The sequence below is a fragment of the Rhinopithecus bieti genome, unplaced genomic scaffold (assembly GCF_001698545.2).
Source record: "Rhinopithecus bieti isolate Rb0 unplaced genomic scaffold, ASM169854v2 scaffold_21117, whole genome shotgun sequence".
Classification (NCBI taxonomy): Eukaryota; Metazoa; Chordata; class Mammalia; order Primates; family Cercopithecidae; genus Rhinopithecus; species Rhinopithecus bieti.
In genome coordinates this window covers 1,271,945-1,286,174 of record NW_016810185.1, presented here as the reverse complement: position 1 = coordinate 1,286,174, position 14,230 = coordinate 1,271,945, and the positions used below count along the sequence as shown (strand labels likewise).

The 14,230-nt window shown below is 51.6% G+C and overlaps 2 protein-coding genes across 7 annotated transcripts in view; both read right to left on the bottom strand.

Annotated features, from left to right (window-relative positions):
• Positions 1–214: 214 nt before the first annotated feature.
• Positions 215–5,264, bottom strand: GPBAR1 (G protein-coupled bile acid receptor 1). Of its 6 annotated transcripts, none has more exons than XM_017891559.1 (5): positions 4,653–5,264; positions 3,872–4,435; positions 3,267–3,469; positions 2,847–2,952; positions 215–1,394 (listed from the first exon to the last, which is right to left on the bottom strand). In XM_017891559.1, the coding sequence occupies exons 3-5, from the start codon at positions 3,422–3,424 to the stop codon at positions 357–359; spliced, it is 1,302 nt and encodes a 433-aa protein (XP_017747048.1). In that variant the 5' UTR covers positions 3,425–3,469; positions 3,872–4,435; positions 4,653–5,264; the 3' UTR covers positions 215–356. The 6 variants fall into 6 exon arrangements, with proteins under 6 accessions (XP_017747048.1, XP_017747049.1, XP_017747047.1 ...); XM_017891560.1 differs by having other exon boundaries at positions 4,867–5,264; XM_017891558.1 differs by having other exon boundaries at positions 3,267–3,433; positions 3,872–5,264.
• A 4,052-nt stretch (positions 5,265–9,316) lies between these two features.
• The window catches only part of ARPC2 (actin related protein 2/3 complex subunit 2), a 39,709-nt gene continuing 34,795 nt past the window's right edge, over positions 9,317–14,230 (bottom strand). The window contains exons 10-11 of the mRNA XM_017891553.1: positions 13,962–14,062; positions 9,317–9,778 (exon numbers count right to left, since the gene is read on the bottom strand). Coding sequence (XP_017747042.1) covers positions 9,754–9,778; positions 13,962–14,062 — 126 coding nt within the window. The 3' untranslated portion in view covers positions 9,317–9,753. The remainder of the gene's footprint in view (positions 9,779–13,961; positions 14,063–14,230) is intronic.

Here is a 14,230-nt window from a genome sequence, read left to right as displayed (position 1 = left end):
AGGCTCTCCCGCAGAGTCGGCTGGATGTTGAGATATGCTAGCTCCCCGTCTCCAGGGTCTGTGCACACGACACTTCTTGTCTGCCAGGAGTCGACTCTGCCTTAATCCATGACTCTGCCTTAATCCATGCGTATGTCTGTAGGTTCTTTCTGTTGTTGGTGTGTGGAGCCATTTCCTCCTGCCTCGCCCTGAGATATGGAATGAGATAAGCATAAACAGCCAGAGGAGCTTTATTCAGTCAGTGTGGGGTCAAATAGAGGCAGGGTCTCTGATCCAGAGAAGTGGGGCCCAGTGGAGACAGGCTGGGTGGCTGAGCTGGATGGATGCTCTGGTAGGAGTCAGCAGAGGCCCTTCCTTTAGTTCAAGTCCAGGTCCACGCTGCTTTGGCTGCTTGGGTGGTAGGCAGTGCTGGGGCCGGGACTGTCCCGGAAGGCTCTTCCCCGCAGCCCCTGCAGGCACCTTTGGGCGGCTGCCCTCCAGGGGGCTGTGTAGCGCTGATCGCCCAGCCCCATGGCCACAGGCACTGCCGCTGCACTGGCACTTCCCAAGGAGATGAGGGACAACAGAGTCCCAGGCCCCAGTGGTGGGCGCTGCTCATAGGCCAGGACTGAGAGGAGCAGTGTGGCCACATAGGGCCCCCAGCACAGCCCGAAGAGCAGCATGGCTCCAGCCTGCGCCCTTGCCTGCCTCCAGGTAAGGGCCCGGGCCAGGGCCGAGGGCTCCTCGCGGCACACTGCCCGCTCTAACCGGCGGATGTCCTGCAGCTGGCGGTGGGCAGTGACCAGCACGCGGACAGAGAGGAAGGCAGCAGCACCCACAGCGGGCAGCAGAAGCCCATAGACTTCGAGGTAGAGGTAGGGGGCTGGGAAGATAGCCTGGGAACTGCAGTTGGCACCAGGGGTCCAGTGGTTCCACCCCAGAGCGGGCAGACTGGCAAAGAGCAGGGGGCCAGCCCAGGTGAGGAGCAGGGCCAGCCGAGTGCTCCCAGGGGGCTGGAGTGGCCTCAGGACTGCTATGTAGCGCTCCCCATGCACCAGCAGGAGGTTGGCGAGCAGGGAGAGGAAGGAGAAGTTGGGAGCCAAGTAGAGGAGGAGGCAGGACCAGTAACCCCGGCGACTCTGGTTCCACAGCCCTGGCAACGTGGGCAATGCCAGACCCGTGAGCAACCCAGCCAGCAGCAGGCTCAGGAAGAAGCAGCCAGCAGGCGGGCTGCGCAGATGGCGGTCCCAGGCAATGCCCAGGGCTAGCAGCAGGTTCGCCGTGACGATGAGGCTTGCCAGGGCCAGGGAGAGCCCCAGAACCCCCTTGGGAATGGGGCTGGGCACCTCGCCAGTGCTGTTGGGCGTCATCTCGGTCCTGAGGACAGGGGAGTCCTGGAGTGGCAGCTGGCATGCCTGCAGGATGGGGTGGCCAGAGTTAGGATGGGGCTGCAGGTCGTGTCCTCCTGGCAGGGTGGCATGTTAGTCCAGGGGCACAGACCCGCAGGCTGTGGGCTGTATTATGTTCGCTGATACACAGAATTTTTCAATGAATTGCCAATTAAACATTTATATAAAAAACTATCTTTGTTTCTATTGAAAAATCAGGTCTGGCAACACATATGTCCTGTATGGTAGCAAGCAGCCGGAGCTCACCGATGGCTGCCCTTCGGACAGTCCCCACCCGTCCAGCTTTATCCATTTCTGCTATCTGCCTTTTCTGGGCAGCTGTGTTTAGGTCTCTTGGTTAGACTGAAAGGAGGGTCCATCCAGCCCCAAAGCATTTTGTGTATTCCTGCCTCCACCGGGGAGGCCCCTAAATGAGCCAAAAGAATGGACCAGGGCTGGCTGGTGTGTAGTGGTCTTCCAGCCAGCCATTAGGTGACAGGCTCCAGTGGGCCAGGTCTCGGGCACCCTGTGCCCTTCCCCCTATCTGTCCTTGTAGCCATCACAGCTCAGTGAGCAGCCTCCGGGTAGGACTTCCAGCCCATAAACTTGACTCGTCTTTGCTCCACACTAGCAACAGGGTCCTTCCTGGGAGCTGGAGGGAGGAGAGAAGCAGCAGGAGGGGACCTGTGGCAGTGAACATGGAGATGCCAGCAGCAAGGACAGGGACTCCTCAACACCCCCAGGCCTGAGGCTGAGCCCAGAGGAGAGGGAAGAGGAGTCAGTGGGCAAAGCCTGGCTTCTCTGTGGCTCTCATCTGTCCCTCTCCTTCCCGTCATTCCCTGGTCTCAGTCCTCCAGTGTCATGGCTCTGCTGCCACATCCTGGGGACGGGGGAGGGGTCCTGGGTCCTGTGGGAACTCCTGCTTCTGTCAACAGGGGAGCAGCTGCTGTTGCTAGGATCCAAGTCAATAAGGAAAGGATTCATACCTCTCCCCTCCTCCAGGACAGGGGATCAGGGCCCCATGGCCACCCTGAGCTGAGAGGAAGGAAGATGCTCCCCTTCCTTCCCAGGTTCCCCCAGCACCCAGAACCCGGGCCTCCAAGGCCTTGTGCCCCCTTTCCCCTCCCCTAAGCGTGTTTTCTCTTCCTCATCTCCTCCAGTGCCCTCCACCCAGGATGTCTTTTCCTCTCTAGAGGCTTTCCAGTTTCTGTTCCCTTCCCCCCAGCACCATCAACTCTCTCAAGCCCCGTGAGACTCAGGGTTCATTACCCCAAACCTGGCCTAAGCTGGAGCTCCCAGCCCTAATCGGAATGATTCCCCCCACCCCACCTCCACCAGAACAGCGACAAAGGCAGGGGTGATTTCCCAGCAGGGTGCAGGCTGTACCACCTGCACACCCCCGAGGGTCTGGTGGCTTGGGCTGGGTGCAGTGGCCTCTCCAGGATCTGGGGTTTGGGGGTTGGGGGGGAAGCTACTCACATGGCTGTTGGGAGCAGGTATTGCCTGCCCAGCCTGGGCCTTCCTGAGTGTCAGGGAGTTGCTGCAGCCAGACCTGCAGGGGTTTGGACCATGTCTGGTGTCCTGGCTGAAGAGCACAAGTGGATCAAGCGCATGGTGTCTCCACCCGGTGGAGACAGCAGGGCCAGGCTCTCCTACCCAGGCTCTGCCCCTGTCTGGGTTCTCAGAGGGATGGAGAAACGAGGCTGGCGGGACTCAGCCCCGGCCCCGCCTCTGGGAGGGTGGGACCTGGCATATTCTGAACCACAGCAACTGGGAGGCCTGCCTCCCACTCCCACCCAGTGTCCCTCTGCCCTGCCACCCAGGTGGCAGTTTCCCTACTCCGGCTTGGAGTAATCTGAGAAATGCATTCCAGTTAATGAATAATAGTGATTGACTTACCCCTCCTGACTTCTCGCCTCAGCTGATGCATTTACATTTAAGTCCCTGGACTGGCCAGTCAGTTGACAGTACACCAGGCTCCCTCTACACTTCCGTGTGTGGTGGCGGCAGTGGCGGGCGTTTGGGGCCTGAGGATCTTCACTTCCCCATCCCATCATCTGATGGGCCTTTCAGTTTATAAGGCCAGACTTGCCTTCCTGAATCTGGGGTCATTCCATACTTTTCTCAACTGCTTTCTAAGTTCTGAACTATGAGGGACAAAAGGCTCTGGGGATGTGACCCTGGGTAAGGTACTACTGGGCCTCAGTTTTTGCCTGTGTTAAAATGGGAACAAGATAAACCACCTCTAATTAAGGTCGTGGTGGGGCATATCACAGGATAACACATATGGCTGCATATACGCCAGTGGCTTGGCCCTTGATGGGTGGGGGTTTGCTCCAACAAACGACTCCCTCTCTTTCCTCCCCCATGATGAAGAGGCATGAGCTGGCGCTGGAATCAGAGCTGTCTGGATCCTTTTAAAAGCTGGTGAACTTGGGCAAATGACTAAAGTTCTCTTGCCTTAGTTCCCTCATCTGTAAAATGGGGCCCATAGTTGTACTCACCTATCGTGAGACTAAATGAGGTCCCGTGTGATGAGGACTCAGATCAGCACTTGGTCCTTCAGCACTCCGTGACAGGCAGCGATCGCTAGGAACATTATTAGGATTTTTGCCTTTCTCTGCACCTGGCCCCTCTAAGACAGATCCGCTGAGAGAGGCACATGGGGAGCTTAGGAAAAGCAAGAGGGGAGTGACACTTTTGCTGCACAGGGAAACTGAGGAAACCAGGTACACTGAGAGGGAAGGGCAAGTTCAAGGCTGGGAAGCCAGGAGGAGTGGTGCCTCAATTTCCACCTTATATCAAGGGTGGCTTTGGAGTGAGGGGGAGGAGAGAAGCCCAGCCACACTCCCTTAAGGCCTGAAATGGGAGGGAACAGGCGGAAACTGCAGCAGGAAAGCTGGCGCTGGGGGTGAGACATTAGGAAACACTTCCTGGCTGAAGAAGTAAATGGAGCAAAGGGACTTCCGTGCTCTCCAGGACAGCTGGGCCCGAAGGGCTGGAGGTCCGCGGAGTGTGGCTCTGCCAGCTCTGCACAGTCAGTCAGGGATCCTGAAGAGGAGGGACTTCTGTTGGGACAAAAAGTGGGAAGACGAAAGCATCCAGCCTCAAATCCATCCTCGAGGGAGCTGGTGGGTGCGGAGGACGCAGGGTTCCAGGGCCGGCCCTCAGAACCACGTGATATGGTGGGGCAGAAGTCACAGGCTCTGGGAGAGTTCAGCCTGGGGCCTGGACAGAAGTGGGTGTGGGACCCTTCTGATATGGGACTGCCAGGAATAAACAGACCTCCTGTTCCCAGCCCTGGCCTGCTCCCCGCGGGATCCAGGATGTCTGTTTCTTCTCTGCTGCTCTGTCTAAACACTGTGTGTGGGATGTGTGAAGGGGGACAGATTAGGCAGTGGCAGCCAGGGAGCCTGGGCTGTCTCTTGCTCAGCCTCGCTTCTCCCTTACTAGATCATCTAGTTCCTGTCTGTTCCATCAAGCCCTGGGGCTGACTCACTCCCTGGCTTCTTCCTTCAGCCACGAGGGCTCTGGTGCAAGCCGTCTTCAGATGCTCTGTCCAGCTGACTGTGCCCGGACCCCATTCTCCTTTCCTCAGGCAGAACCTGAACGGGGGTGACCAATCCAGACTCTGGCACGGAATCCTCCTGTGCCTCCTTTGTCCGTTTCCATTCTCTTAGCTATCTGAATTTCTCTCTGTTGACTCACAATGTCTGGGACATGAGTGTCATGCTGGCTGGGGGTACCAGCTTTGGACCAGTGGAGGCAGCAGGGACGGGGTTTCTTGGACCCTGGTTGGCCTCCCTGAGCCGCTGTTCACTTCACACTCATGCCTGTAATCCCAGCACTTTAAGAGGCCGAGGCCTGGGCAACGTGGTGAGACTCCGTCTCTACAAAAAAAAAAAAAGATTAGCTGAGCACAGTGGTACGTTGTGTGGTTCCAGCTACTCAGGAGGCTGAGGTGGGAAGATCGCTGGAGTCCAGGAGGTCAAGGCTGCCGTGAGCCTTCATGGCGCCACTTCATTCCAGCCTGGGTGACAGAGTGAGACCCTGCCGCAAAATAATAAAAAAAATCAGAGCCAGGCACGGTGGCTCACGCCTGTAATCCCAGCACTTTGGGAGGCCGAGGCGGGTGGATCACGAGGTCAGGAGATGCAGACCATCTTGGCTAACACAGTGAAACCCTGTCTCTACTAAAAATACAAAAAAATTAGCCGGGCGTGGTGGCGTGTGTCTGTAGGCCCAGCTACTCAGGAGGCTGAGGCAGGAGAATTGCTTGAACCCGGGAGGTGGAGGTTGCAGGGAGCCATGATCGTGCCACTGCACTCCAGCCTGGGCGACAGAGTGAGACTCTGTCTCCCAAAAAAAACCACAAAAGAAACAAAAACCAAAAAAACCCAAATCCTCCCCGCCCAGAAATGGCAGTGCTTTTAGCAACCCCCAGTAGGGGGCAGCATTGCTTGAACTCAAAATCGCCATCAGAGTAGACCCAGGTTCCGGTTGAGCACCCATCAGTACTACTCCAAATGAGGGTAACTTAATGGCAAACAACTCCAAGTAACAGCTCCCCCCAAGAAGGCTGAGGCAGCAGCTAGGGCTATTTCCTTTTCTTGGTTTCAATTCCTCCTCCAAGTCCACCCTTCCACTTCCTGTTAGTCTGTCTTTCCTGCCAAGCTCCTAATTCTTAGCTTGCAGCTTGCCCCAGGTCCCACTTTTTCCAGATATGGAGATTCCTACCTGCCTTGCCCGGGCAGTAAGGGCCATTCAAGCAGGGGAAAATACCAAAATACCAAATACCTTGGGGAAAGCCTGGGAAACCCCAAGCACCGAATGAGGGTTGGCTTCTGCGGGACTTTGCTGGGGCGGCAGCCTGTCACTTCTGATCCCCTTGGGTGTATAAAGGGAACCAAGATTCATTAAGGACATTATAATTACAGGCATCATAATGCTTACCATGTAAGAGACATTTATTCTCTTTTCCTTTTACAAATCCTCAGGTAAATGTCCAATTTAAATGAGGTTACCAGGGCTCAGATTAAGAGCCCTGTCACACAGCTACTGGATGGCAGCACCTGGATTCAAACTGTTCTTCTACAGCCCATATCCAAGGACACCTGCACCTCCCAGGTGTGAACCCTTGGGGCACTGGCTTCCTGAGACTAGGAAGAAACAACTAGATCCCCTTTTCCCAGCCCACACTCTCAGTGTGCTTGACCCTCATCCTGAGATGTTCTTCCTGCGGTCCTAAGGCCTCAACTGGTCACAGTAGGCTGCTTCATCTGTGAGGAGGGTCTTTGAGGCTAGATCCGTACTAACACCAAGTGTGTCCTTGTTAAGAGAAGAGTCAATCTGGACAGGGGTTTACACCAGTATGGATTTTTTTTTTTCTGAGACAGGGTCTCACTCTGTTGCCCAGGGTGGAGAGGCACACACAGCTCATTGCAGGCTTGACCTTCAGGGCTCAAGCAATCCTCCTGTCTCAGCCTCTTGAGTAGCTGGGACCACAGGCATGCACCACCACATCCAGCCAATTTTTATTTTTTGTAGAGGCAGGGTCTCGCCATGTTGTCCAGGCTGCACGACAGATTTATTTATTGGTGAGATTATTTATTGGAGAGTTTTGCTCTTGTCGTCCAAGCTGGAGTGCAATGGCATGATCTTGGCTCACTGCAACCTCCGCCTCCTGGGTTCAAGTGATTCTCCTGTCTCCGCCTCCCGAGTAGCTGGGATTACAAGCACCCGCCACCATGCCCAGCTAATTTTTGTATTTTTAGTAGAGATGGAGTTGCACCGTGTTGGCCAGGCTGGTCTCAACCTGACCTCAGGTGCTTCACCCGCCTTGGCCTCCCAAAGTGCTGGGATTACAGGTGTGAGCCACCACGCCCGGCCAGATTTATTTTTTTATAAGAGATGGAGGAGTCTGTTACCCAGGCTGGTCTTGAACCTGGGCTCAAGCAGTCCTCCTTCCTCATCCTCACAAAGTGCTACAATTACAGGTGTAAGCCACTGTGCTCAGCCTGCACTATGGATTTTTAATGTTGACAGTGTCTTGGAACTAGTTACTTCCTTAGGATTTACTGCTGTAGAAAATATTTATGCCTTTTCATTTTTCTCCTAACTCCTTATCTTCTAAGCAACCTTGGTTCTGCCATCTACAGTACCTACCAGAAATCGGATTCCTGCTACTGGCAACAGAGTACAGTGAGCTCCAACATTAGTTATGTTCTACTAAGGAAGAAAGCAAAAACTCAACTGGGCATGGTGGCAGGTGCCTATAGTCCCAGCTACTCCGGAGGTCAGGAGCTTGAGTACAGCCTCGGCAACACAGTGAGACCCTGTCTCTAAAAACTAAAATTAAAATAAAAAAAGAGCAAAAACTGCTTATAGTCAAAATTACACCAGAAAACCCCTTAAATAACTCATGAGGTAAGGCATGCATACGTTGCTGTCAATATATCCAATTAATCTAGGTTTTCCAAGTACCAGAAGTGGTCAGGGGCACCCTGAGCAGCCAATTAGAACTATCAGAGTACCCTGAGCTCTCTAGCAGCCCATTTTAGTGAAATGAAAATGAAGTCTGATGACTCAACGACCTGTGGTTTTCAAAATTCTCCACTGTGACCCACAGTCAAAAGACATTTCTACAAGCCAGGCATGATGTGCATATGTAACTAATATGTTTCCAAATCAACACTTACCCTTAACAGATGTGATGCACTCCGATACTATTCAGTTGCTTAAAAATGCTGGTGTCACATAAAGCTACACATATGACAACAATGCACAGATGTACACCACACACAGTGCAGGTAAAACTGGCCAAATCTGAAGAAGGTGGGTGGACTATACCAATGACCTTTTCTTGGCTGTGATGCTACACAATTATACAAGATGTTAGCATGGTGGGGGAACCAAGTGGAAGGTATACAGGATCTCTCTGTATTGTTTCTTACAACCGTATTTAAATCTACAGTTATCTCAAAATCGAAAGTTTAGAAAACAAAAATGCTGGTTGTGATATAGTCAGGTTATGTCACAATTAATGGGCCCCAAGCCAGTATGAAACACACTGCCATAGATGGAAGGCAGAAACCATTCGAATGACCATCAGACCATTGTAGATGCCCCTAAAATTCTCCTCTTAATTCCTTACACCAAGCCAACTTTCTGAAGCAATTTCATTTCAGGGACCAGAGTCCTGCTGGGGAACAGCTGCTCGACTAGGCTCTGTACTGTTTTTGACAACTTCTCTCCCTGAAAGCAGTCTTTTGGGCTGCCATGTGAGAAAGACAAATTGTGGCCAGTTAGTCTGCATCAGACATACACCTGAATAACCATCAATGTCCTGCAGGACCACACACTAAGGAACACATTTTGGGAAATTCCACACATTATTCACAATAAAAAGATAAACCAGAAAACCCTTTGACTGTCACTGTCCAGGGAGCTTCAGGAACAGCCACAGAGTCTCAGCGACCAAGCTTTACAAGGAAGCATATAAGTTTGTATTAATAGCTCGGGTTCCATGGCTCATGCCTATAATCCCAGCACTTTGAGAGGCTAAAGCAAGCAGACTGCCTGAGTCTAGGAGTTTGAGACCAGCCTGGGAAAGATGGCGAAACCTCATCTCTACTAAAAATACAAAAAATTAGCCAGGCATATAGTGGTATGCGCCTGTAATCCCAGCTACTTGGGAGGCTGAGGTGGGAGGATCACCTGAGCCCAGGAGGCAACGAGACCCTGTCTCTTGGTGCGGGTGAGTTTAAATATAGTTCACTGGCCAGCCATTCTCTCCTCTAGGGGAGGTGAGGACCTAAACTTGATGGGCTCCTGAAACTAGGGCTTCCCAGCTTAGGTTTGCAGGTTCAAGGGCAGCATAGGTCTATCCTTCTTCATTCCTTCTCTTCTCACTTTGGACCCGCGGTCCAGAAACCCAGTAAATTCTCATGTAAGATAGAAAGATTTTCTTTATTAATGACCCCAACCGTATTTCTTTAGATACAGGAGTTTTGAACTCAAATACTTAGGAGAAAACAAGTTAAGATTGCATTATCCTGCAACTCATTACCAGTAACATATTGCAAAGCGAAACAGCTTGGAAAAGAGGGTGGGAGGAAAGGGAAGTGAGGGAGGGAAGATAAAGAAAAGGAATTAAGTTGATCAAGTGGAATTTTTTTTTTTTTTTTTTTTTTTAATTCTTGGGAACTATGAAGTCTTTGCAAGCACAGCTCGTTTCTGCAGATTATTTTCCAAACGTGTACAAAATGGAACCAAAACGGAGAATCCCTTAAGAACCTGAAGAGGTGCAACATTAAAAGCTACGATTATCCAGTAGCAAGTGTTCCAGCCTTCAGTTGCCAGCCGCTTCCTCCTCTTATTCCCAAGATTAGCGGGATGAAAACGTCTTCCCCCTTCAAAAGGAGAGATAAGTGCGAAGGTCAGTTTCTGGCTGCCCTTTCCTCCCACCCCACACTCCTAGACTAGATGGGATCCCAAAGAAATACCAAATGAATGGTGGAAAGGGCTAGATTTCTTAAGCAGAGGCACTGGAACCACAGGACATGGGCTAAAATCTGGCTTTCACAGAACGGTTTCACCAGCTCTTCCTTCCTATTGGATACTTTGGATGCCCAGGAATTATCAGTGTTAAGCCCATAAGGACATTCAATGTACCAAGTTAGATAGAAGAATCACTTGTCCACAATTTCTGGATGGTCTAGATGTACCTGAATTTCCGACTAGGCTCAACCATCTTAGTACTACCTCATTTGTCAGCTCCTCCTACACAGCGTATACCTCTCAGGGTTCCCAGATAGCAGTTCCTTCATCTCTCACCATGAAGGCAGGTGGCTGGTTCAAAGCAATCCTCAGAACTTCCAAGGCTAAAGGTATTTCTGCTATCACGTGGTGACTCCTCCTCTGGCTTATACAACACCTGCCTGGTTCGAGGCTCCTGAATTGTGGTGTTCTGTTCCACCCACTATTTCTCCAGACGGGCTAGGTGGTCCTCAAGGACAGAGCCTCTAACTGGTACCTAACAGCATCTGGGAAAGGAGCCTGGAAGCTAGAGCTGAGAACTATGGGAAATCAGGGCAAAAACACGGGCTCTGCATTTTCCCTGCCTTGGATGTATCACTCATTCCAAAATGAAGCTACACCTTATTATCCTTCTCTCCAAATGAAAAGCTCATGAGTGTTCAATTCTGGGCAGCCCATCGAGGGTTCCTGGCTTCTGCCCACAGCTGAGTCACTTAACTCCTACCCACCATTAGTAACATAATCTGGTTTTCAGGGTGGATGCAGCTGTTTGTCTCCTGCTTCTCCTTTCTGGGGCCCAACTCTGCCAAAGAGAAGCTGCAGCACAGAAGAAGGCAAAGTTGCTCTTTCTAAGTCCCAGAAAGGAGGCTTATATACAGTCTGTTCATTTCAAGGATTCATCCTTTCCTGGGTTTCTCACCAGGACAGGAAGCTATCCCTGCCCGCTACACAACTGCACTCACTGGGCAGGGACTCCCAAGTCTGCCTGCTGGCTATGGAGTCGGGCAGCAGCTGCCTGACAGACCTTCCTCCTGGATGCACAAGCAGCTACCAGTGCCAAAGGCGATGCTGGCAGCCCCAAGACTATTATGATGCCCAGCCTTCCAGTCCGGTTATCACAGGCTGCCAGGTCAGGCTTCCCTCTCACTGTACCTTGCTGCCAGTTTACCTCTGGGCCTCTACTGAACTGCCTGTCTACTGGTCCCTGAAAGCAGCATGAAATTCACTGCCTCACACTCCAGGTCACCAAACAAGTACCTGATGAGAAAAGCACTCCTGTGTAGAGCAAGCAGGGAAAGGGGAAAATGCAGACACCAGGATGGAGACTAGGTTCTGCAGAGGCAGCAAGAGCACATCCTCTCACCTGCCCACCCACCTTGTTGGTTACTTTGCCCATTTAAGGATCTGCCCAAGAAGCTGCAGAAAAGAAACGATGCTGCTATTTCATTGCATGGCATTTGGACACTCTTCTCTGAATTGCTACAGAGACAGGCCTTTACCTAAAGAAGGGTGATTTAAACTGCGTTTTTTTTTTTTGAGACTGAGTTTCGCTCTTGTTGCCCAGGCTGGAGTGCAATGGTGCAATCTCAGCTCACCACAACCTCTACCTCCCGCGTTCAAGCGATTCTCCTGCCTCAGCCTCCAGAGTAGCTGGGATTACAGGCATGCACTACCATGCCCAGCTAATTTTGTATTTTTAGTAGAGATGGGTTTCTCCATGTTGGTCAGGCTGGCCTCCAACTCCTGACCTCAGGTAATCCGCCCGCCTCGGCCTCCCAAAGTGCTGGGATTACAAGGGTGAGCCACCGCACCCGGCCTTAAACTGCATTTTGAGAATGTCTGAAAACCCTCACCTACTGCTCAGGTCCTTGGATCTCTTTCTCATCCTTTCAAATGGCAGCAGAAACTAACTTGGTAAAAGAGCCCTCAAATGCAAGAGAGAGAGTGTAAAGCCCTAGGCATACCACAACCACTAAAACTTTGCCTCAAGAGTACTGAGTGCTGGGCCAGGTGCGGCGGCTGATGTCTGTTATCCCAACACTTTGGGAGGCTGAAGTGGGAGGATCACTTGAGTCCAGGAGTTCGAGACCAGCCTGGACAACATGGTGAAATCCTGTCTCCACAAAAATACAAAAATTAGCCAGCTGTGATGGTGCACACCTGTGGTCCCAGCTAGCTGGGGGGCTGAGGTGGGAGGACTGCTTGAGCCCAGGAGGTTGAGCCTGCAGTGAGGCAAGATTGCACCACTGCACTCCAGGCTGGGGATCACAGAGTACTGGGCTAGGCGTGGTGGCTCACGCTTGTAATCCCAACACTTTGGGAAGCTGAGGTGGGTGGATCACGAGGTCAGGAGTTCAAGACCAGCCTGGCCAAAATGGTGAAACCCTGACTCTACTAAAAATACAAATAAATTAGCCGGGCTTAGTGGCGCATGCCTGTAGTCCCAGCTACTTTGGAGGCTGAGGCAAGAGAATTTGCTTGAATCCAGGAGGCAGAGGTTGTAGTGAGCTAAGATTGTGCCTCTGCCCTCCAGCCTGTGCTCCAAGAGCGAAACTCCATCTCAAAAAACAAAAAACAAAAACAAAACAACAAAACAAACAACAACAATACTGGGGTGCTGGCAAATACACTGGCTGTTAGGGAGGCTTATGATCTCAAGACTTTTAGTTCAACTGGTACAAAAGACAGCAGATGGGAAGCCGAGGTGGGCGGATTGCCTGGGCTCACGAGTTTGAGACCAGCCCAGGCAACATGGTGAAACCCCATCTCTACTAAAATACAAAAAATTAGCCGGGCGTGGCGGCGTGCACCTGTAGTCCCAGCTACCTGGGAGGCGGAGGTTGCAGTGAGCTGAGACTGCGCCACTACACTCCAGCCTGGGCGACAGAATGAGACTGTCTCCCCCAACTCCCCCCACCAAACAAACAAACAAACCAACAAACAAAACAAAAAACAGCAGATGAACACTACTACTATATCTTAAGGACGGGACTGCCTGAATTTCATCAGAAGAACGAAGGTCTGGACTACACTCCAGCCTGGGCGACAGAATGAGACGCTGTCTCCCCCAACTCCCCCCACCAAACAAACGAATGAACAAACAAACAAACAAACAAAACAAAACAAAAAAAACAGCAGACGAACACCATTACTGTATCTTAAGAACAGGATTGCCTGAATTTTATCAGAAGAACCAAGGTCTGGCACCTTTCACAGAGATGGAACTCTCTAGGCTCTAGGCCATGCTCGCCTTTCCTGCATGCAGAGCCACACCCCTATTTAGGGCTCTCCTCAAAAAAATGTTTCTTTCTTTTTTTTTTGAGACGAAGTCTCACTGTTGCTCAGGCTGGAGTGCAGTGGCACAATCTCAGCTCATTGCAACCTCTGTCTCCTGGGCTCAAGCAATTCTCTGCCTCAGCCTCCCGAGTAGCTGGGATTACAGGCACCTGCCACCACTACTGGCTAATTTATTTTGTATTTTTAGTAAAGATGGGGTTTCACCATCTTGGCCAGGCTGGTCCTGAACTCCTGACCTTGTGATCCACCTGCCTTAGCCTCCCAAAGTGCTGGAATTACAGGCATGAGCCACTGTGCCCATCAGGGCTCTCCTCAATTCTATCCTCAATAAAGAGAACCTTCCTCTGCATGCAAACTTCCCGCTGAGAGTGCACCAGGGAAAGAACACTGAGTGGGTGGCGTCAGGCCTATTTACCCAATTAAAGGTCCTTAAGCAACTTCTTCCATCTCTCCAGAAAGAACACCAGAAGCACAAGACTAAAATCATAACTCAGGCCCAAAAACAACAGTCTCTTGGTAAACTTTATTTCCTAGCTGCCATTCTCAGAGCTCACAAAGAAATGGAAACAAGGAAACCCATCCAGGCCTATACGGCACTGAAAACCTGGAATCCCACCTTTGTTTTATCTACTTAGCCCTGCTGGCCTCACATGTAGCCAGTGCCCAGACACATGGAGGACCAGGCCACCAGCACCCACTGCTTCCTTCTCGGTGACTCAGGAGAGGAAGGTGGTCCTGCTGGAGTGCTGCCTAACTTACGTGATTGTTTTCATTTCTTTTTTCTCAGCATCTGGGCGTGCCCGGTTCAGCACCTTGAGGAAGTCAGACGTTTTTGCCCGCATACGTGTGTGAATATAGGCCTGGGAACAAACATAACAGGTACTGAAGCACAGTCACCGTCTAGAAAGACAGCTTTGCTTTCATCAGAGGCGTTTGGGAACATACACCCTGGGACTGACCCAGGCCCTGCAGCAAAGCAGGAAGGTGAGCAATTCTGGAAACAAATATTCATCTCTGCTATGGGGAGG

Excerpts from the sequence above, each read along its gene's own strand:
- GPBAR1 (XM_017891558.1), bottom strand. The coding sequence starts at position 3,424 with ATGATGGGATGGGGAAGTGAAGATCCTCAGGCCCCAAACGCCCGCCAC. Across the intron at positions 2,953-3,266 it reads GAGGCGAGAAGTCAGGAGGG|CCAGGACACCAGACATGGTC; the intron begins GTAAGTCAATCA and ends TGTGCTCTTCAG. Across the intron at positions 1,395-2,846 it reads TACCTGCTCCCAACAGCCAT|GCATGCCAGCTGCCACTCCA; the intron begins GTGAGTAGCTTC and ends CCCATCCTGCAG.